This window comes from Trichogramma pretiosum, unplaced genomic scaffold (assembly GCF_000599845.2).
Source record: "Trichogramma pretiosum strain Unisexual culture from Peru unplaced genomic scaffold, Tpre_2.0 scaffold38, whole genome shotgun sequence".
Lineage (NCBI taxonomy): Eukaryota > Metazoa > Arthropoda > Insecta > Hymenoptera > Trichogrammatidae > Trichogramma > Trichogramma pretiosum.
In genome coordinates this window covers 1,170,398-1,193,806 of record NW_019641677.1, presented here as the reverse complement: position 1 = coordinate 1,193,806, position 23,409 = coordinate 1,170,398, and the positions used below count along the sequence as shown (strand labels likewise).

Genomic DNA, 23,409 nt, shown 5'->3' with positions numbered 1-23,409 from the left:
GAGCAGAAAACTTACCCATACCCCGCAGACATCAGCTGCAGAAGTAAGCTAAACAGATGTTCGTTCGTTTTCTTGACTCGTTTTTAAAGAAAATAGGTTCGCATTTACGGCAAAATTAAAAGCTCGCAGTGAAAGCCCGTATGTGTATTGTGCGTGAGTATGGAGAATCGAATACAGGGCAAGAGTCAGAAAAAAGTATAGAAATGAAAAAACAACCGAAAAAAAAGGAAACGGGAGTCGAAGTTACGACAGCATGTCTGTGATTATAACATTTTTTTTATAATTATAAACTATTTTGATACAAAATTTAAAAGTCAGCTTCAAACGCACTTACATTTTTATTATATTTTGACTTTAAATGACAATAAAAGCATCAAGCAATTCGAAAGAAGTGATGGATACGCAAATATGTCTTGTCTCGTTTAAAAAAAGTGATTGCGCGCAAATTAAAGCCTTTTTTAAGTGTAAAAATTGGTTATAGAGAAACTGCTGAATGTACTTATCATTTTTTAGTCTATATTAATACAAATATATACTATGCGTTTCGATAAAATTTATAACTGTTCAGAATGAAGCTTACAGTAAAATTGCTGTTTCATAAATATACCGATAAGTGTCGCTGATTTCACTGTTCGACGCAACAATCGGGATCGGACTGTAGCTATATTACGAATAAAGTCGGTCTCGGGCTCGTTCACAGCTGCTGCAATCGTCGATGTAGCGCAAAACATCGACGCGACGAGAAGCAGAAAAATCGGCAGAAAAGCGACCTTCATCGTGATAGAAAAAATGAATAAAAAGCAGAAGAAATTTCGATTCGGTTACTCTCGATGCTGGTACATTTTGCGAGCGCCGAGTCGATGTTTTATATACAAATGCGAGCACACTTGGGCGCAAGTCACGTAGCCGTTGTTGCATGATTAATTGCACACCGAAGAAGTAAACATAGCGTTAATTAATCGACGAGTGCGCAGAAAAAATTTGAAATTCGATGTAAAAATACGATGCGTCCACTCGCCTACACGTGCGATTGTTTCAGTGAAAAATTGATCGCTATGTGTATTGATATTGTTAAAATATGAATTATTGAATTTATCATAATAGTTTTTGGAAACGATTTTTATTTTACGATTAATCATTCTGATGTCGGATTCATCCTTGAACGATTGCGATGGCATTTGCAAACGCGATCCACTTTCGCGCTTACTGACCATTTGAAAAGATACGATCGTGTGTGCAGAAAATGAAAAAACTAAGAGAAAATTAATTTTTGATACTACTGAATGAACTTTCAAAACAGAAAAACTTAGTAGTTTGACGGCTTTCATGGCGTACATCGCTTACGTTACTACAAAGATATCGAAATTTGATATCGAAGCCATGCAGAAATTGATCTGAAAATCATTTAAACGAATTAAAAACGTTGATAAATGGGAAATTAAAAATCGAGATCGCTACAACAAATATGCCACTTTACCTCACTACACGCGCTGAACATTAAGTAAATGAGGCAGGGGTGCATTGACCACGTACGAAATTGACAACCGCCTCAGTTACGTACGTATATTATTTTTCATCATCCAGTGCAGGAAGTCGATTTTAAGATTTTCCCGCTCGCTGTGATGAAAGCATATTTTTCAATTCATAATTTCTTTGTAATAAAATTCAGAGAAAATTGCTAATTGTTTATTACGCCGGAGATCTATAGTATGATTTCTCCAATAATAAATAGTAAGTTTAGAATGTCTCTGTTGACATAAATTTTCTCAAACTTTCATTTTACGATTTGTAAATAAGATTACATGTATAAGTTACCTAGCTCGATGTGTAACATCATTACAGAACAATTAGTCGTTGATCAAGTTCCGAGTAATAAACATGGACTTCAGTGGTGTATATAACTGTGACATCAGGTAATTTTTATTTTCTGGAAAATGAAATTTAAAATAAAATGGCATAATACTTTATATTATTGGGAATATTGCAGAGTGAAGGAGGAACCAAATGATTTTGCCCCTATTGAAAATGATGATTATCAGATAATTGACAATGCACACGATGCTAACACTGATGATCAATCCTTGCGATGTCTAGAAAATTTTGTAAGTGTTCAAATAGCACTGCTTGTAGCTGACATTTTCAACAACAATTTTCCCTAATCTTGAATTCAAATTATATTTTTATAGACTCGTGGCCCTGACGATGTCGAAGTAGAATTCGAATGTAAGGACGAGAAGCTCGGCATTAACTTATTAGTAGTCAAGAAAATCGAGGACGATTATCCAGATCATTTGCAGCATATGGAAAATAGTTACGATAATCAAACCCAAAAGAAAATTAAAAAAGAAATTGAGGACGAAATAAAAGAAGAATTGAATTCGGATGATGAACTCAGTGATGCATTTGATGCAAATGAAAAAACATTTGCTCAAAAAAGTCTATGCAAAACCCAAACTGATAAGGGACGCAATCGTACCAAATATCCATGTAATATATGCGGTACAAAATTTACACGAAAAGATAATCTCAAGGTCCACATCGATGGACATAATGCTGTTAAACATGCGTGTGGTGTATGTGGAAAAAAATTCACACACAAATATACTCTAAAAATGCACATCGATGCGATGCATAATGGTATGGCACCTAAATGCGACATATGTGAAAAGACATTCATACAAAAAGGAGATCTCAAGAGGCATATCGATGGACATAATGGCGTTAAACATGCGTGTGATACGTGTGGAAAGACATTCACACAAAAAGGATATCTCAAGGTCCACATCGATGTAGTTCATAATGGTATGGCACCTACTTGCGAAATATGCGGGAAAAAATTCTCAGCAAAGACTGCTCTCAAATTTCACATCAATGCGATGCATAATGGTATGGCACCTACTTGCGAAATATGCGGAAAGAAATTTCAAACGAAGACTAAACTCAAGGTCCACATCGGTGCAGTTCATAGTGGTATCAAGCATACGTGTGTTACATGTGGGAAGACATTCACACAAAAAGGATATCTCAAGGTCCACATCGATGCAGTTCATAATGGTATGGCACCTACTTGCGAAATATGCGGGAAAAAATTCTCAGCAAAGACTACTCTCAAATTTCACATCAATGCGATGCATAATGGTATGGCACGGACTTGCGAAGTCTGCGGAAAGAAATTCTCAACGAAGACTAAACTCAAACTCCACATGGATGCAGTGCATAATAAGATAACTCACGCATGTGATACATGTAGCAAAATATTTACGCTGAAAGATAATCTTAAGAAACACATCGATGCGATGCATAAAGGTATGGCACCTACTTGCGAAGTGTGCGGAAAGACATTCTCACTAAAGGGTAATCTTAAAAGACACATGAATTTGATGCATAATAAGATAACTTACGTTTGTAATACGTGTGGCAAGACATTTTCACAAAAGGATAGTCTTATAATTCACATTAGAACACAACATGGAGACATTGATTACGCATGTGTTTAATGCGGAAAAAATTTGCACAGAGGAGATACATATGCACGTCAAATGTATGTATAATGTCAATACCCAAGCACGGGATCAATGCAAAAGATCTCAAAACGTACCTATCAATACCGCGCAAAATGATTTAACATCGAGACAAATGAGTGGTTATAAAACTTTCATTGAGATAGCGCATCTTTCACGCATTACCACCTAATAAATGTATAAAATGTTCATTTAAATTTTGTAAAAAACAATTACTATTATATTTTGGATTACTCCTGTGTTTTTCATCTCACTTCTTACAAAACAATCGAGTTTTAAATAAATTAATAAACTTTTTATTACCAAAGAAAAACATGATTTTTCATTTCAATCAATCTATATCTATAATTTTTATCAATCTGTATGGTTTTGTTAAACATACAAATCATGAAATGAAGATTTTCACAGAAGGTAAATCTTGCATAAAATGTCAAATTAATTATTCACAATCGACATCAAGACATCGCTGACTTTACGATTTGTCGCACAATTTTTCACGACCCGCCTCGCGTGAATCCAAAAGAATTACAAGAGTTCTCCCTCGCACGCGCTTCTTCGTCGAAAATGTGTTCCAATCTCGTCGCCCATGCTCTACGCACAACATACCTATCGTCGCATTTTCCCACAGATAAGAAAAAAGTGACTCGTCGTCGATTAGCACCTATTACAGGGCCCTATAGCCATAAGTGCTGTGTGTAATATCTCGTGCGTCTGTGATCCATGCACTACAATACGGTGTAACGAGTGCCATAATCATCGGCGCACACAACTACGAGCCGTATGCAGCATGTACACAAGTAGATGTCTCGTACTTATTTTTTTCCCATAGTGTTTATAAATACACGATTACCGCAAGGATACATCGATTCTGGGCATCTTGTATACAGACTGAAATCAATAACGAGACATAAGCTTGCTCGCGCGCGTATATACTATATGTAATTTCTCATTATTCTCGTATTCGCAGTGTGCGCGTGGATGGAGGGAATTACAGCGCTGGCGTCGATTTTAACATGTGCACTTATGGAAAAGACTTCCGGTTATGGCAGTGGCGGCCACGGTACTAAATTTCTCCCCATATAAGGAAATAACATGTGAATAACTTCCAAAAGGGGGGGAGCCACGGGTGACGCGCGGAGCGACTAACAAAGGCAGCGCGCGCCTCAAATCCTCTCGTGAACCCACCGCCTTCGATCGCGATCAATATTTAATTTGTTAAATTTAATTCGATCGAGGCATAGCCAATATCAGGTGTATCAAGTGTCTATTATATTACCAAATAAGTCATCAACGCAACAAATTGAGGCCACCACTACAGTTACTTGAGATAAATCCAAATACACATGGACAATTAAAAACTTTAGTTTGATGAAAACAGATGTGGGAGAATTAATATCATACCCAAAATTTTGCGTGGAAAGTGATGGTAAACGATTTTTCATCTTGGAATCATATCCTCAAGGTAAAGAAAGTGCGAAGTTCATTTCTTTGTTTCTTACTTTCCAAGGAACTGATTCAACAAAGAAACAAGATAAACTCATATGTAAAAGCACAATATATATGCTCTTAATTAATAGTAAAAATGTTGTTAGTTCATGTATGATACATCAAGATTTTGTGAAAAGTCCAACCGGAGGTCAGTTAGAATTTTTGGAACTGAAAAGAATCTCTGAAATCATTTCCAAGAACAATGTAACCATTAGCTGCTATGTAGAAGTTTTCAAAACATATGAATCCTTATTAGATTAAAAAATCATTAAAAATGAAGATGGGACAAATAATAGTGTGAAATTCAGCTTGTCATTTCTCAGTGAAGAATTAAGTGATGCTGAGTTAATAACTTCTGATGAAAACTCCATCCCAGCACACAAAGTCATACTTGCTATGGCCAGCCCAGTTTTAAAAGCAATGTTTACCTATGATATGTTAGAAAACAAGAACAATTCTGTGAAGGTGACTGACATTTCTGAAAATGTTCTAGTTGAGATGTTGAGATACATCTACACTGGAGATATTGAAAGTACTTCAAAGACTGGAGCTATTAGCAGTGGCTGACAAATATCAAATTGGTGATTTAAAAATTAAATGTGGGAAATTATTATCTGCAGATGCGTCTACTGAAAATGCAATTGATATTTTAATAACTGCTTATAAATATGATGAAAAGAATTTAAAAGATACAGTATTGAAGTTTGTTGCTGATAACATAGAATCACTTGTTAATTCTGAACAACTGACTCAGATAGATGATCCTGCTATATTACTTAACATCATAAATTCAATTACAAAATTATTACCAAAAAATACAAGTACTGCATCAATCGCCTTTTCTACCTCTTGCTATGGTTTTACGAATAAATATTAAATAATTCATAATTCAATGAGTGATTCAATGTGTGGTAAGCTCTTCATAGAGAATTTTTTGTATCGTTTGCATCATAAACTTATAAAATAATTGTGAATGCAATTTGTTATACAAATAAATTACATCAAAATTAATTTTGATTGAAAATTATTGAAAATTATTTACTGATTTGATTTTATTCTATTTTAATTCGATCAGTGAATATATATGGGTCAGATTCAGAATTTTTCATATAAACGCGCGGGCGAGGTTCACGGATTTTCCTGAATTTTTGTTATGTTATAGTACATGATAAAAAAGTGCCAAAACCAACATTTTGGACCCCCTCCCCCCTCCTACCCCCCTCCTCCCCAATAGACGTCCATTTTCTATTTATATTTTTTCTGAAGGCCTGAAGCTATTAAAAAATCTGAAAAAATTCATGAAGGTACTTTTCAACAATCCGAACAATCTTGAATTTTTTCCGATTTTTCAAGTGCTTCAGGCCTTCAGAAAAAATCATTGAAAATTTAAATTATTTTATTTTCGGTGAAATGGTTCGATGTACCAGACCGGAGTATTTTTTTCTGAATTCTGAGCATAACAAAATTTCAGGAAAATCCGTGAACCTCGCCCGCGGGTTTACTTGAAAAATTCTGAATCTGACCCATATTCATATATTAATAATAGGTGAATAGAATAGTATATTTTGTAACAAGTGCGCGAAGCAGTTGACTCATCCAGGAGTTGTTTTCACCCGAGCGTAGCGAGGGTGCAAAGACTCCTGGGTGAGTCAACTTCCTCGCGGACTAGTTGCAAACGATATTTTTCAACCCTGCTTGCGAGAAACTAGGGTTTTCTGACGCTTTAAGGTTAGAAAACCCGTGTTTTGCGCACGCAGTGTTAAAAAAGATTTTATTAGTAGGTCTTTATTATAGCTTATCTTCAATAGCATAACCAATAAATCATAAAGAAAGTGCCATTTTTAGAGTGTTCAGAGTGTATACAGGAATCTAAATTACAACTGCATTATTGTATATTTGATTTATTATATTTGATTTATTGTATGATTGATGCATTATTGTACTTTCATTTTAATTTAACTATTTTGCTGTAAAATTAATAAATAAAAAAATCAGTTCCAGACGCACATTCTTACTGCATAAGCTCCCCTCTAATTTTTATTACATTTTAAGGGTTACTTCACCTAGAGTCACGAAAATTACGAGGAGAAAAGATTATCGATAATCCGAGAGGGGGTACTGGTGGATGCACGTTGGCGTTCATTAGCAGCGAGAGAAGCAGAGTGCACTGCACAGCACACACACACGCGCGCGCACCGCCTTAAGACAATGTAAACGTTGACACAAGGAAAAATTAATAAGCTGAAAGAGATTAAAGTCGAGGAGTTTGCCGGTTCTCACGTACTACGCCTGCAGCGCAGTCTTAAGAATTTAAAACTCCTTTATTTGTCCTTTCTCAACGACGACGACGACGACTACGACTATTAGGATTTCATGCGGCCTCGAGAGCACAAATGCCCGCGAGGAAAATCTTGTCGGAACACGTTGAACATTTCGTAAGCATTTACGAGGCAGGACACGATCGCGCGAGAAATTCCAGCTTTTGACGCATTCGTTCATTTACGTATACATACCGATATAAACTCGCAAGTACCGATCGATGTATAGAAACCAATTACGCGACATAAGCCGGCGTGACATCCTGCGAGTAGGCATTTCTCTTTGCTCGTACGTATAACATAATGTATATTGTTGAAGTCGAGCTGATTACGCCGCGAGACGGCATAATAATAATAATAATATTATACAGTTAAGCTGCGATTGAGAGAGATACACACAAGGTACGGCGGGAGGATTATGATCGAGCTTGCGCTTATATCGGCTCGAGTCCTCTCGCGTCAAGGCGCTTGCGGATGATTAATCAACGAATCGAGTCCCGCCGTATCTTTAATTAGCCTGAGAGTATAAGCGATCGGAGCCCCCCTCGCGTTCGTATATATAATACGTATAATCCGAGTCTCGAGACGCGAAGGGTGCCGCATGAGTAATCGGCAAGGACGACGACTGACGTTGCGTTGGTGAAGACGAGGACGATTGAAAATTTGGAATCGTGTGAGTTTATCTCCTTTGATGGTTAAGGATTGATTTTCAGGACATTTGACAGTTTGGATCATGCGTTGGGATAAATTAAATCGTTATGTTTAAATTCTAATGGGAATTGGGATATTTGAAAAATATTTATAGATAATATGCTCGAGAGTATTTTATTATCATACGGTGTACTAACGTGAACTTTAATTAATCAAACAAAGTTATGCATCGTTTGCATCGAGTATCTATTTAAAAATCATCGATTTTGATTCGTATAAGAATTAAATTATATTACTTTTTATTATCGAAAAATCGAAACTTTCGTATTGAATGGTCATCGGTTTCTTGATTTTTTTTTTGTCATACGACACGCCATCGTAACGTCGTAATGTAGTACTTTATCAATTCGTAAATACGATATCAAATTTCCACGTCGAACGGAAAACGTAACGTCCTACGACTCTCGATGCAGTACTGACTCATCTCGCGTCGTGCATCGAATGTTACACGCTTCGAGGAATGATAAGGAGAAAAAAAATGTCGAGCGAAGCCTGCGTTATAGTTTTTCAAACTCATACACTCGATTAATTGTAGGCTAAATTTAACAAACGAGGATCGAATTCTCGTATACGAGCATCCACGAGGCATCAATGAGACTTTTTTACAGATTTTTTTTCGGTGCGATCGAGCTCTTTCTGTCTTCTCCTATAGCTCGTATTTTGAAATGCGATACGTAATTTCTGCCGACAAACAATATCATACTTTTTCGCATTCTTGAGTGTCACACGACCGTCGAGGTTCACATTTGCAACTGCATCGTGTTGTACTTTTTCAGGGTAAAATATTACGAAACATTTATTCATATTGTTACTATATGGTTGCTTTTTTCCGTAATTAGTCGACACCCAGCGATCACTGTTTATTACTCGTACGCGACTTTTCGGAGCTACGATAAATCAGCATTAACAACAACAAAAACACATTCCCCACGCAACAATTACAAGCTACGTGCGCACGCATGAATTTCTTTTTTTTTCGCTCGCTAAATTGCAATTTATGCACAACAAACATCGCTCGCCGATCCTGTCGGGTGCGGTTTAATGTAGCCCTCCCTCCCCCGAAACGCGCTTATTGAACCATCATTTTCCATTTGGTTATACCGGTATAACGCGCGGCGATCCGCTAGCGAGCCCTCGTATACGTACGTGCGGCATTTAACCGCATTTACGCCCTTTCGCTGTACACTTTTCGGATGTATACGAGCTTACAGCAGCTAAAGCTCGAGTGAGAGAGAGAGAGAGTCACTTTCGAGCTCGTATACGTTGCGTGTTGTATATTGGATTGTATGTCGCGAAAGAAACGTGTAACGCGACGAGACCCATTAAAAGTTAATGTTTCGTTAATTTTCGCGCGAAAAAGGATAAAATAGAGATATTTAACATGTGTGTATGTGTGTGTGTATGGGAGCGTCGAGAGTGAGAAAATGCACTAAAATGAGGGATTAGAGCCTCGCGAACCTAAGACGAGCGAGAGAGGCAGGATACAGAAAGTGCGTTTAATCCACTTTTCAATTACTTGTGCGTCTGTATATTTGCTCGATTATAATCGGCAAAAAGCGCAAAAGTTGAGAAACAGAGATGCGCGCGCGGTGAGAAATTAGCGAAAACGTTTGCAATTCGACGAGGTGCGGGGGCGATCACGTTCCGACTGCAGCGCCATGCATATGGAGTTGCCTCGACAGACTGTGTGCATTACGAGCTTAGATCAATTTCTTAAGACGACGAGGCGATGTGAAAATGATTCTTCAAATGATTCAGTTGATTGGCGATTTTACGCGGCTGCGATTCATATTTATTTCGTTGTTCAATTGAAAAAAAAATTTAATTTTTTAAAGAATTAAAATAATGAGCAGTGAATGATAGATATCATAGGAAAATTTAATCTGGCTAAAACGTTCTTGACAATTCGAAATTTCATTTATACACGATTGCATATCAAAGTTACTTACAAAGCGAAACGATGCATGGTGATATTCTATTTTAATTTCTGCATCATTTCCGCATCCGCTGCAAGTTATTATCAATTGTCAAAATACGAAATATTTTTCTTTTTTAATATGCTGCAGTTGGGTGAGCTAATGTAGCGATAGAAGCAGAACTACAGTAAAAAGGAAGTGACTGTTGAGGGGAATCCCAAAAAGCAGTTATTTAAAAGCTGCACCACTGTAGGTACTCACTAGTGCTACTCTGAAAAGTAACGCGTTTACAACAATTTTTTTAGACTTTTTTTGGTGCTGGCAATTGAGCGACTTCAAAATGAGCAACTCTATATTTTATTCGTTGTTATTGGCATTGTTTGTGTTTGAATTACAATCGATTGGAGCTATACCGCCTTATTTGGACAGCGGTGAAAATGTTGTTGAAGACACGACGTTAGTTTTTAACAATAATATTGATAACGCGGATGACCATCATTCTATCAGCGCTGATCAAGATCTTCTTAATAAAAGCATAAACGTCGAGAGCCATGTTGATGAGTCATCGTCATGTAGCGGCATATCTTTGGATTTTTCGAACATGAATATTGGATACGCAGTACGCAATTACTTTATCAATGGTTCGTATGTACAAAATTTGTCACTAGCGCACAATAAAATTGAAGAATTTGACAATGGAGCTTTCGACGGTCTATCAAACTTGAAATACTTGGATTTGTCATACAATAAGTTGAGTCCGACGAAAATGTTATCTTTCGGTGGTCACGCAACCCTAGAGACACTCATTTTCGATTACAACGAACCAGTTCAACAGCTAGAATGGTATTACGAATATGGTTACAACCGTCAGCGAATGATTAATGTGACCCTTCCGATCAGCATACCAACAAGTAACATATATCCGAAACTTAAAAATCTCTCATTGCGCGGAACAAGTATTATTCCCTCGTTTGACAATTGGGATCAAAGTTTTCCATCTTTAGAAAAACTTGATTTATCTTATGTAAATTTAGAAAGCGTTACCAATTCTGAGTTTTCTCAGAGTTTTCCAAGTTCTGTTAAAATTTTGATCTTACAAAGTACAAGTTTACAAACAGCGATATTCGATAATTTATCAAACCTCGAAGAATTGGATGTTACTGGTAATTCCTTTGAAAATGGTTTAGGCTTTTTAAATTGTCCTAACTTGAAAAAATTAAATTTATTTAATACTAGAATTGATAACGTGCCATCAGATTTAAATGATCAGTGTCAAAATATTGAAGAGCTAAACATGGGAGAAAATCGCATTGAAGATATTGATAGTAGTGCATTTGAGAACTTGAATAAATTAAAAGTATTAGATTTGAGTAATAATCCTCTAAAGAAAATCGATTTCATTGCGTCATTATCGCAGCTCAATACTTTGATACTGGATGATATGCAGAATTCAAAAATAATTGAATTTCTGAATACTCATAGTTCTTCAACGCATGAACTAAATTTAAAATATTTATCATTGAAAAATAACAATTTAACAAATCTTCCCGAAAATTTTATAAATTCCTTGAAATTACTGGAAGAAATTGACTTGAGCGGTAATAATCTGGCTTCTGTGACCAAGCTTCCAACTACACTTAAAACGCTAAATCTTCAAAATAATAATATAAATTATCTTGACGAAGATTTATTACGCAGTTTAAGTAATTTAAAAGAAATAAAAGTGGGTAACAATCCTATCAAACAGCTTGAAATTGAATTAATATCCAATTTACCAAAATCATGTATTTTGAACTGGGAATAATTGTACTTAGAATTTAAGTATCTAATAAGTTTGTAACAAGTGCATAAACTTTTAATGTTGACATGTATCTTATTCAGTTTATAATATTTATATTAAACATGTAATCAAAGCAAATTAAATAAATCGATTTTATTATTTCAACCTCCTATCTTTTAATATATCTGTACACAGTAAAATAATTCAATAAAACCATGGGTATTGCAAAATAAATCAAATCACTGCTATAAAATTCAACGGAAGAAACTTGTCGGCAAAATATTTTATTTCATAATTTTTGCATGAAAATAATCATACACAATTTTACTTTCTAATGTTAAAATGCGATAAAACAATTTTCAAATATTGAATTACAATTTAAAAGCTACTGACTCAGTTGTTAAAAAAAAAATAATTGCTTTCCTTTTCATTTGTAATTAATTCTACATATTTATTTCACCACAGCCGAAAATTCCGTCAATAATGATAAAAAATGACAACAGTCCGAGCTTGGCCGCAGTCGTCCTTTTTACTCTTGATCGTTTGCGTCGCAGAGTAATTACCGCGAGGACACATAGTCGATACGTCGAACTATACATATAGTTTCGAAAACTACATCACAAAGGAAGTACTACATCGTGTCAACAGTCGGGCTGGAGCTGCGGTATATATACGATATCGAGGCAGCGCGACACTGATTTAGTCTCGCCGAGTACCAAGTTTTACTCGAGATTTCAAGATTGTGAGGGGCCACGGTATGGACGCCCGTTTAATGCTGCACCAGCATCGAGCGTAGATGCACAATTTGCCTGGATTCGCCGAGACGAAAATCGTCAAAAGGATATCGTGCGTGCTTCGAAACTTCTGGTCGGTACGAGAGGTGAAAAGTTCTCTGTTCTATTTTCATCTAAAGCGTTGGAAACTGACGCGGAAATGTTTCAAATTTTCTTACTTACTGATAAGAAAATCGTAGAATAAAGGCGGATTTGTTGATTAATCGGTGATCTGACTGAGATACCTTTTAAATATCGTAAAATAGAATTAATCTCGAATAGATTATTTAGTAAAATTCTTCGTTTTTTATCGATACTTGAATACATTACTATACGTAAGTACATGCACACAGTCTTTCCAGTTTGTTCGTTTTTCTAATTGAAATTGTTGAAATTTTTGTGTGGTAAAAAATACAAATTATAATCGATTAACTACTCATCGAATGAAAATTACTCCTTAATAACGCTCATTAACATGCATTGCGACTTTTTTTATACACATAACGAAATGTGATTCATCGTCAATTTCTTATCAAGTCTGCGTCCGCAAAAAGTTATTATTTCAGTTGCAATGATCATCGCTACTTTTCAAAATAAATTCAGAATGGTTGGCTATTTTTTACTGCTACTACTACTACTACTACCACTGAGGAAAGAAGATAATAGTATTTCAACTATGAAAATAAATTTTACCCAATTCATTTGAAATTGGTATGAAAGATAATTTTAATGTTTACAAAAATCCTTTTCAAATATAAAAAAATTAACTGCACCGATTATGAGATAAATATGATTGAAAAATCCAAACGAATAAAGATGCAAAATTAAAACTCGTAAAAAATCGTGTAAAAAACAAAATTTCCATATGTTTGACTCAACAAAGAAATCGAGAGTAGTCAGATTATAAGTACTGGTGGAAAAAATTGATAAGTTCACCTGCACCGTTAATAAATTAATAAATCATCAGCATCAAAATATGTCACTCTTCTTGGAAATTTAGTTTGACTTATAGTAAACTCGGTAACACCATAAAAATAGGATGAGTTTGTTTCGTTACTAGACAAGACTTTCTTATGTTGACATGCGTGAATTTTAATTTTGCGATCATGCATCTTGATTTTTCGTTTATTTTTTTTTAACTTTGCATTCATTAAAAGTTTTTATCGGGTTGTTATGTATAATTAAAATTAAGATGGATAAGATTTTTCAAGAAGTATTTACAATTGTTTCCAAAAAACCTTTTCAAATTTCAAATAGTCAATTGTACCGATTGGGAGATAAATGTGGTGCTGTGGTCTCGCTTATTTTTACTTTTGAAAAGAGTAAACTAATCTTTTTACTCTTTTTTGCAAAAGAAAAATCAGAAAAATTTACATATAGAAAATAAAATTTTCACTCAAAAAGCTTAAAAAATAAATCGACCGCGTCAGTAATAAATTACCGCAATAAAAATTGTTCTACCTTCGTAAAAATTTAGTTTGACTCAAAGTAAAGCCGGCATCAAAAGTTTAATTTCGTTAATTTCAATAGTTTCGTCTATTTGTTATTTTAATTTTTCTACTGCGAATTTTTTGGTCAGCTCCTCACGAGACTACTTTTTTGGATCTCGGCATATTTTTTAACTCTAGATTATATTTTTCGAGTTCAAACGAATCTGATGCTGCTTGTATTGCAAAAGTTCGAGCAGTCGAATTAGCGAGGAAGAGCTGACGCTCTAAGAAATGCGATATCACCAAGCTTACTGATTGACAAAAGAATCTTTGTGTTAGCGCACGCGGACACGATTAAAAATTCTTGAGTGGGATAAAGCATATGGTACGATACCTAAGTTAATTTTGTGCGCGCGCAAACGTCGGAGTGGCGTGTGAGGCTGAAGCTTTCATCATTGGAGCTGACCGATTCTTTGCACCGCCTCCACATGTGTTGTCAAAGTCTTAATGAGCATACCCATACTCTTATAGTTCATATGAAAAAATGCGTATCAAATGTACAGAGGCACTTCTTTGTTCTTAAGTCTCTGACAGACGATAACCGGTCGTATTCATCGAAGGGAATCCCGGTAAAACGTTCTTTGAAGACTGCACCACTGAATGTGCTCACTAGTGTTAGTCCGAAAGGCAACGGGCTCACATCAATTTTTCGTAGAGTGATTGACAATTGAGTGACTTCAAAATGAGTAAATCTATATTCTGTTTGTTGCTGGCGTCGTTATTGATGTTTCAATCGCAATCGATTGGAGCAGCGACTATTTTAGGTAGTGGTGAAAATGTTGTTAATGAAAGCGATAACTTAAACGATAAAGAGCCTATCAACCCTGTTTTGGATCTTCCTCGCGACATCAAAACGTACGTAAAGAGGCACGTTGATGAGACATCGCCATGTAGCAGCATAGTCTTGAACTTTTCCGACATGAATATTGGACCAACTGTGCACAATAATTTTATCGATGGTTCGTATGTCAAAAATTTGTCACTGGCGCACAATAAAATTAAAGAATTTGACAATGGAGCTTTCGACGGTCTATCAAACTTGAAATATTTGGATTTGTCATACAATAAGTTGAGTCCGACGAAAATGTTTTCTTTTGGTGGTCACGCAACCCTAGAAACTCTTATTTTGGATTATAATAAAGCAGATGATTCAGTTCAACAGTCACAATTACATTACATTGACAATCGGGGTCACTATCATTGGCGAACTGCTACATCTCCGATCAGTATACCAACAAGTAATATATATCCGAAACTTAAAAATCTCTCGTTGCGCGAAACAAGTATTACACCCTCCTTTGATAATTGGGATCATAGTTTCCCATCTTTAGAAAAACTTGATTTGTCTAATATCAATTTAGAAAACGTTATTAATTCTGAATTTTTTAAGAGCATTCCAGCGTCCGTTAAAATTTTGATCTTAAAAGATACCAGTTTAAAAAGAGCGATATTCGATAATTTATCAAACGTCGAAGAATTAGATGTTACTGGTAATTCCTTTGAAAATGGTTTAGGCTTTTTCAATTGTCCTAACTTAAAAAAATTAAATTTATTTAATACTAAAATTGTTAACGTGCCGTCAGATTTAAATTATCAGTGTCAAAATATTGAAGAGCTAAACATGGGAGGAAATCGCATTGAAGATATTGATAGTAAAACATTTGAGAACTTGAATAAATTAAAAGTATTAGATTTGAGTAATAATCCTCTAAAGAAAATCGATTTCATTGCGTCATTATCGCAGCTCAATACTTTGAAACTAAACGGAATGCCTCCAAAATTAATCGAATCCTTAGATAATATGATTTTTACAATTTATGAGCCAAACTTAAAGTATCTATCAATAAGAAGTAATGGTTTAGCAAATCTTCCCGAAAAATTCATAAAATTGTTAACTTCTTTGGAAGAAATCGACTTGAGTGATAATAATCTGTCTTCTGTGCCCAAGCTTCCGACCATGCTCAAATCGCTAAATCTTCAGAATAATAATATTAATTATCTTGACGATAATTTATTGCGCAGTTTGATTAATTTGAAAGAAATAAAATTGGGTAAAAATCCTATCAAACAACTTGAAATTGAATTAATATCCAATTTACCAAAATCATGTATTTTGAACTGGGAATAATTGTACTTAGAATTTAAGTATTTTATAAGTTTGTAACAATTGCATAAACTCGTAATTTTGATATGTATCTTATTGAATTTATAATTTTCATTAAAACGTTTAATCTAATCGAGATAAATAAAATGATTTTATTACTTTTCCTTGATATCCATTTATTTCCATATATGGTAAGTAATGTAAAAACAAACATTGAAATTTCAAAATATATAAAGATGAATTAATTGCTTTTTATTTTATACTTGTGGCTTTAAAATAAAAACGTATTCTTTACTAATGTTAAAATACTAAATAAATTTTCAAATGTTAAATTACAACACTACTACATACCATCTTGATAAAAAATAAATTCAATTTTTAGTATTTGTAGAATAACGAAAAGTACATTTTAAAAATAATTGATTAGAAAATCGTAGAATAAAAAACTATTTTCTCAATTAATCGGTAATATTACTGATGAGTTTTTCAACGAGCAACAAAATATAAAGTCCATCTCGATCGGATCAATCCACAATATTCTCCGTTCCTCCGACACTCAAGCGCATCGCTAAAACTCGAGCGCACACATACACGCTCCTTTTGCCGCAAGAATAGTCGTGGCTGCTGTCTTTAGCCATCGATCCTGCAGTCTTAACTTGGTGCTATTCTCCTCCTTTGCTCTGTTCCACGCGGCGTGTTTCCTTAATGCCGACGTCGTCGTCGTAGTCGCGTCCCTCGGCTCTAGCCTTCGGAGTTACGCCTCCCTGTCTCTCTCTCTCTCTCTGCCTTATATACGTCGTGCTCTCGAATCTCAAATGAAACTATCATGAGAACGGAGAAGAGAGAATGTGGGAAACGATGCCGAGTATATATATGAGGCATTTCATGCGAAGTGTCCTAGCGCTTCGCCGCGCGGCCCAATTAAGCGAAATCACTCAGTTTCTAACTCACGTAAAAAGTATCAAAATATACTCAGAAAAAATAACTAACTAATGATTTCGATAGGAAATTTCCTCAGCTTTCCGATGGTGTGGTCAGATTTTCCGAAATTTTCCATTTTCCCCGGAAAAATTTGACATAAAGTTTAAAACGCAAATATCTCAAAAAGCCCATTTTTAAGATTTTTTTAAATAGTCCCAATCGAAAGCTGAGGAAATTTCCTAACTGTATGCAAGTTTTCAGAGTGTGCAATTGATTATTACTCAATGAAATACAGCGACGAACGTGTAAAAACGTGAGATTTTGCGACGCGCGGGGTACTGCGCGCGGGAACAGCTGCCGCACGGGCCGAAATGTCACGTTTTTACACGTTCCTCGCTGTATTTCATTGAGTAATAATCAATTGCACACTCTGAAAACTTGCATACAGTTAGGAAATTTCCTCAGCTTTCGATTGGGACTATTTAAAAAAATCTTAAAAATGGGCTTTTTGAGATATTTGCGTTTTAAACTTTATGTCAAATTTTTCCGGGGAAAATGGAAAATTTCGGAAAATCTGACCACACCATCGGAAAGCTGAGGAAATTTTCTATCGAAATCATTAGTTAGTTATTTTTTCTGAGTATATTTTGATACTTTTTACGTGAGTTAGAAACTGAGTGATTTCGCTTAATTGGGCCGCGCGGCGAAGCGTTAGGACACTTCGCATGAAATGCCTCATATGTACACACACACACGTATAGCATAGGGTTGGGCGCGCGCGCGGCTACGAAGCCACGAGCTTTATTTCTCTTGTCACGGAAACACTAGAGGGAAATGTTCCCTCGCAGATGTATTACGCTTCTAATGCGGCTTTGGATAGTGATATTTCAACTTTTTCAACCCGCTGCGCGTACGCGGGAAAGGCACATATATACGCTTATGCAGATGTACATCGAAGTAGCCGAGAGTCCTTCGATTTCGATGAAAAATAAATTCTTCGCAATTCTTTTTCTAAATTTTCTACATTAACGTACAATTACACGTGGCTGAGCGTGGATTACGTCTGCTTCCGTTCTGGAATTTTTCCCAAAAGCTCGCTTCGATCCACAGCTTCGCATATTGTACAGACTCTCGCTCGAGCTCAACGCGAATAGTTATATACCCTTTTTCCCGAGCGTGAGGCACGAAAAAATAATAAAGTAATTATACGCTGAAAGCAAGTAGCTATATACTGCAGTCGCTCGACTGTGTGTGGCAATTAAATTCGAGGCTCGCTTTTATGTTTTTCGGCCTGCGACGAAACCAGCCCCTTTTCTCGGCCTCAGAGGAGACCAAACGCCAAAGCTCGGGATGATGTCGTACGCTCGTGCTCCTACGCGACGTAAGAGTCGTTTTGTCGGCCGCGGAAGAGACGCGCAACTTTTATACACGACAACAGAAGCGGAACCTTCGATTCGTTCGAGCATCAACGAGCACCAAAGGACGTCGTAGCCGCGACGAGACATCAGCGGGGCCGTTCGCTTCGCTGACCTTATTATATCCGCAATCCTGGCCCGGCTAAATTTTACCGGACCGTAACTTTATTTCTTTCTTATCGCCGTCGTGCTTCGACTGCTCTCTTCGCTGTCGTACAAGCTCGAAATTCTCCGGGAGTAGTTCAAATGCATAATTGCAATCTAGGAATTTCAACTTGGATCAACGATGTCAAAAATTTTTGGAAGTAGCCGATGTGCATGGAGAAAGAGTCTCGCAAGCGGAGGTGAAGTAGAGTTCGATTATGTAAGTTTAACGTACGTGACAAATGTTCGCAAAAAACTTGAAAAAAATGCAATAGTAACCGCGAAGATAAGAGCTATATATGTATACTTCTGTGATGGTGTACCGACCGCGGTCCTTATCTTGAGAAGGAGACAAAAGTTTACTGCGCGATTTACCATAAATTCGATACGGGAATAATACTGAAAATTTGACGTAAAAAATTTTTCATCGATTCTTTCTCTTAAAAAATAATGTAGTTTTTTTTTTATTATCGCGATAGATTATTTAGAATCAATCTTAGCTGACTAGGAATTGTACTGAATTGTTTTATCGCGTAAAACGCTCATACGCGTGCTAAGGAAAATTAAGCGCCATCCTAATCCTTTGAATTGTCATTTTACGATTTGTATACCCAAGAAAACAGTAAAATTTGATTAAAATTTTCTAGATTAATTCAAGTTAAGCAATTTGGTTTTTAATAAGAAGTTTATTGGTTTTCTTAAAACTTCAACTTTTTTTGAAGTAGTGAAATTGAAAAACATCGAAGTAATCTAAAATATGATGATAATTGTTTTTTTACAAAATTGAATAAACATTACATACATTTTGTTTATCATAATGCGTGAATGAAGCTCTGTATTAATGACAGTTTTGAGCCTTGTCTCAATGTTTTCTCGTGGTGCATTGTTAGTTGTCGTTTTAAAATATTTTGCGGACATTTTTTTTCTGCATTGATCTCATGCACAACTTTGACGTGTTTATTCAGATAACCCATTATTATCATGCGATGCTTCGACATGTTTCTTGAGAGTACTTTTTAGCGCAAACGTTTTACCGCATGTATTACATGCGTGAGTTATTTTATTATGGATTGAATCCACGTGGATTTTCAGTTTATCCTTTCGTGAAAATGTCTTGCCGCACGTATTACATGGGTAAGTGATCTTATTATGCATTGACTCCATGTGCCTTTTAAGACTATCCTTAAATAAAAATGTCTTTCCACATATTTTGCATATAGGTGTCATACCATTATGAATCACATCGATGTGGATTTTGAGCTTTCCTTTTTGTGTGAATGTCTTTCCACACGTACCACACGCATGTTTAACACCATTATGTCCATCGATATGCCTCTTGAGATCTCCTTTTTGTGTGAATGTCTTTTCACATACTTCGCATTTAAGTGCCATACCATTATGTATCGCATCGATGTGGATTTTGAGAGTATATTTGTGTGTGAATGTCTTTCCACACGTATCACACGCATGTTTAACACCATTATGAGCTGCATTGATGTGAATGTTGAGAATTCCTTTTTGTGTGAATGTTTTTCCACATGTAACACACGTATGCTTAACACCATTATGTACTGAATCGATGTGGACCTTGAGATATCTTTTTTGTGTGAATGTCTTTTCACATATACCACACGCATGTTTAACACCATTATGAGCTGCATTGATGTGAATTTTGAGCATTCCTTTTTGTGTGAATGTTTTTCCACGTGTAACACACGTATGCTTAACACCATTATGTACTGAATCGATGTGGACCTTGAGATTATCTTTTTGTGTAAATTTTTCACCGCATATTTTACATGGATGTTTGGCAAGATTGCGTAATTTATCAGTGCGGGTTTTGCATTGACTTTTTTGAGCAAATGTTTTTTCATTTGCATCAAATGCATCACTGAGTTCATCATCCAAATTTAATTCTTCTTTTACTTCGTCGACAATTTCTTCTTTAATTTTCTTTTGAGTCTGATAATCGCAACTATTTTTCATATGCTGCAAATGATCTGGATATTCATCCTCGATTTTCTTGACTACTAATAAGTTAATGCCGAGCTTCTCGTCCTTACATTCGAATTCTATTTCCAAATCGTTATTAGGTCCAGAATTTTCATCATATTCTCGAAGCTCATGAATCTGGAAATGAGATTAGTAAAAATACTTGATAAAAATACTGACTAAACAGTCCCCCATCAACACTTACTAAATTTTCTCGACAAAAACTCGAGAATTCGTCGGTTTTAGCATCGCGTGCATTGTCAATTATCATATAATCTTCATTTTCAATTGGGAAAACATCATTTAGTTCCTCCTTCACTCTGCAATATTCACATTGAAATTAAGTATAATACTAAAATTTTTTTAAAATAATATTCTCGAGAAATAAAAATTACCTGAAATCAGAGTTATATACACCACTGAATTCCATGTTTATCACTCGGAACTTGATCAACGACTAATTGTTTAGTAATGATGTACACGTCGAACTAGGTAACTTATAGATGTAATAATATTTACAAATCGTAAAATGAAAGTGTGAGAAAATTTATGTCAACAGAGCTAAATGTACTATATATTATTGAAGAAATAATCCCATTGGTTTCCAGTGTACTAAACAATTAATAATTTTCTAGTGATTGTACTTTGTTAAATACGGTATAAAAAATATCATATAAAAATTATGATTCATGAAACCCACAAGAGCTAGTCCAACGTAAATAAACACTTCCTCGTTCGAGTAGCGATCCAACATTGATCGTCCCGTGGTCTATACAATTTTTTTTTCTTCACTCACACGCGCGAGTATAACAAACTCTGCTTCTGCCTCGTACTCGGCCGGCGAATCATCGGATACGATGTATACCTGTACATCGGCGCAGCGAGTGCCAAAGTCGCGCTCGTTGCCGACGTTTTCGGCGCGTCAATAAATACATCGATATACGGCGCGAAAGGCGTAAAAGCACCGAGGAACGGAAAGATAAATAAAATCTGCGGCTCGAGCTGTGAAATTCAGCGATCCGGTACGCGTATAGACGCTAGTCCGTCAGCGTCGGATAGGATTCATTTTTCAAAAAATCCATCGATAAATTCGTCAACGAGATCGTGTATGGCGTAGTCGCGCTTGTACTACACCCACTTCGAGCATCCACTATGCAAAGTCACGCACAGTTCGGTCGGGCGAGACACTTTAACAGCACTCGTGTAATGGTAAAGGAGTGTATATAGATATATAGCAAACAGCTCCTTAAACAGTAATGTCCTGGAGGTTTGGCTTTGCTCGAGCTTCGAACCTTTGATAGATCATTGAAACTATTGGAACGAGCAGCCGAGCAAGTGCTCGTCTAACCGAAGTTTAATCATATATAGTCAAAATTATCATTTACCAACAACGACGAGACGATATCTTCGTTTTATACCATCGAAATTCGTACGTATACAAACGCGAGCTTTACAAATGAATCGATGATTTCCAGCCGATGTAATGATAATTGCAAGGGGCAAATGCGATCGAGCCGGCCACGCTGTACTACGTATATATATATGGTCATCATTTGTATACACTACATGCGGCACTACATGCAAACCCCGTCGCGTGAGCGCATTAACGACTGCCACGGGGATTTCGCGCGCGAGAGGCGAGGTACGGGGATCGAGTGAGGGTTTAAACATTATGTAGACAATGAGGAGGAATCAGTCGGCTGGGAATAAATAAGTAATCTCTCCTGGTATTTAGAGCCAACTGGGATGAATTCATTATCGGTAATTTATCGTCCGCGTATAGCGCAGAGATTCGAATGTTTTATATAAACGCGCGAGCCCGGCTGGTGCATGTGACGTTCGTGCGACGTTTTTTTTTTTCAGTAATAATTAAAGATGAGAAATTATTGTTCGCGTCATAATGAATTTTTATAAATTTTCGTTTCGTATACAAATACGATTTATCTGTGGGTTTCGTTCCCGCGACGACCGCAAAAGTTGTTTACTCTTTCAGCGGTCGACAGAGGCCAATATTCATATTATTTTGTCATTTCTTTTTACTCTCTCATTTTTGCAAGCCAACACCGATGCAACATTGATTTTTAAAAGAACTTGGTAGCGTCAAGAATCTTAACTAAAATGTAACCCAAAATGTTGCGACAATTGCGACCTTTTCCTAAATTAAAAAAAAAAAAAACATTACGCATTACATTAAAATTACACCAATATTTCAAGTCAGTTCAAGATACACACATACGAATTGTTTTTATCGCTGTATTATACGCGCAGATCGTCGCAAGTTTGTGGAGCTTTTTGAGGCCAAACTTGCTTGCGTCCCCGTGACTACGTCGAATTAAATAATATACATTCTCGGCTGTCCCTCTCTCTTTCTCATTGCCAAGGGGGCCTGAAGTACACGAAACTTGCATATTTTCGTATATCGTGCGCCTAATGCCGTCAGCTCCGCGGCTCATTTACATATAAACTCGAGCTAGGCTACAGTGTGCAGCAGCGAAAAGCGTGTATGCGTGAACGTAGAGACGGGTACAACAACGCAACAGCCGATCGAAGCGAACTTTGCGCATCGCGCGGAGCAAGATTAAAATAAATCATTTTAGTTATCGCACGAAATTTTTTTTAAATTACTTCGATTGTCATTAGATCTACGCGCTTTTACGCAAATGAAGAAAAAGAAGTGTAACATTCGGAGTTTGAGCGACTGAGAGCTACGAGAATAATGTTATGGATTCGTATATTTTCCATCGACTTGGAGTTTATTCGTACATACACGATTGCCTGCTCGACACATTTACAAAAGTAATTCTCATTTCTCAAAAATTTTTTTTTTAATAATTTT

At 36.1% G+C, this 23,409-nt stretch overlaps 3 protein-coding genes across 7 annotated transcripts in view; 2 read left to right on the top strand and 1 right to left on the bottom strand.

Moving 5' to 3' along the window:
- Positions 1-3,797, top strand: part of LOC111694056 (gastrula zinc finger protein XlCGF57.1-like) — a 38,587-nt gene extending 34,790 nt beyond the window's left edge. The window contains exons 1-3 of one of the 2 annotated variants that reach the window (XM_023460743.1): positions 1,832-1,913; positions 1,988-2,102; positions 2,187-3,797. In XM_023460743.1, coding sequence (XP_023316511.1) covers positions 1,879-1,913; positions 1,988-2,102; positions 2,187-3,497 — 1,461 coding nt within the window. In that variant the 5' untranslated portion in view covers positions 1,832-1,878 and the 3' untranslated portion in view covers positions 3,498-3,797. Of the gene's footprint in view, positions 1-1,831; positions 1,914-1,987; positions 2,103-2,186 lie in introns of those variants that run through there. The other variant, XM_023460742.1, reaches the window with a different exon arrangement.
- Positions 3,798-10,231: 6,434 nt separating this feature from the next.
- LOC106650701 (protein artichoke) lies at positions 10,232-16,167 on the top strand. 2 transcript variants are annotated; one of them, XM_023460730.1, is made up of 2 exons: positions 10,232-11,350; positions 15,721-16,167. In XM_023460730.1, exons 1-2 carry the CDS (start codon positions 10,295-10,297, stop codon positions 16,123-16,125), a joined length of 1,461 nt encoding a protein of 486 aa, XP_023316498.1. In that variant the 5' UTR covers positions 10,232-10,294; the 3' UTR covers positions 16,126-16,167. The 2 variants fall into 2 exon arrangements, with proteins under 2 accessions (XP_023316498.1, XP_014224354.2); XM_014368868.2 differs by lacking the exon at positions 15,721-16,167 and having other exon boundaries at positions 10,232-11,872.
- Positions 16,168-19,257: 3,090 nt separating this feature from the next.
- On the bottom strand, positions 19,258-21,388 carry LOC106650682 (zinc finger protein OZF-like). Of its 3 annotated transcripts, none has more exons than XM_023460741.1 (4): positions 20,969-21,388; positions 20,779-20,893; positions 20,180-20,711; positions 19,258-19,927 (listed from the first exon to the last, which is right to left on the bottom strand). In XM_023460741.1, exons 1-4 carry the CDS (start codon positions 21,001-21,003, stop codon positions 19,539-19,541), a joined length of 1,071 nt encoding a protein of 356 aa, XP_023316509.1. In that variant the 5' UTR covers positions 21,004-21,388; the 3' UTR covers positions 19,258-19,538. The 3 variants fall into 3 exon arrangements, with proteins under 3 accessions (XP_023316509.1, XP_014224327.1, XP_014224326.1); XM_014368841.2 differs by having other exon boundaries at positions 19,258-19,941; positions 20,194-20,711; XM_014368840.2 differs by having other exon boundaries at positions 19,258-20,711.
- Positions 21,389-23,409: the final 2,021 nt, after the last annotated feature.

What these genes read in the sequence shown, in the direction of transcription:
- LOC106650701 (XM_014368868.2), top strand. Translation starts at nt 10,295, where the DNA reads ATGAGCAACTCTATATTTTATTCGTTGTTATTGGCATTGTTTGTGTTT.
- LOC106650682 (XM_014368840.2), bottom strand. Translation starts at nt 21,003, where the DNA reads ATGGAATTCAGTGGTGTATATAACTCTGATTTCAG. An exon ending in GTATATAACTCTGATTTCAG is followed by an intron (nt 20,894 to 20,968) that starts GTAATTTTTATT and finishes TGAATATTGCAG; the next exon opens with AGTGAAGGAGGAACTAAATG. An exon ending in GTTTTTGTCGAGAAAATTTA is followed by an intron (nt 20,712 to 20,778) that starts GTAAGTGTTGAT and finishes TCTCATTTCCAG; the next exon opens with ATTCATGAGCTTCGAGAATA.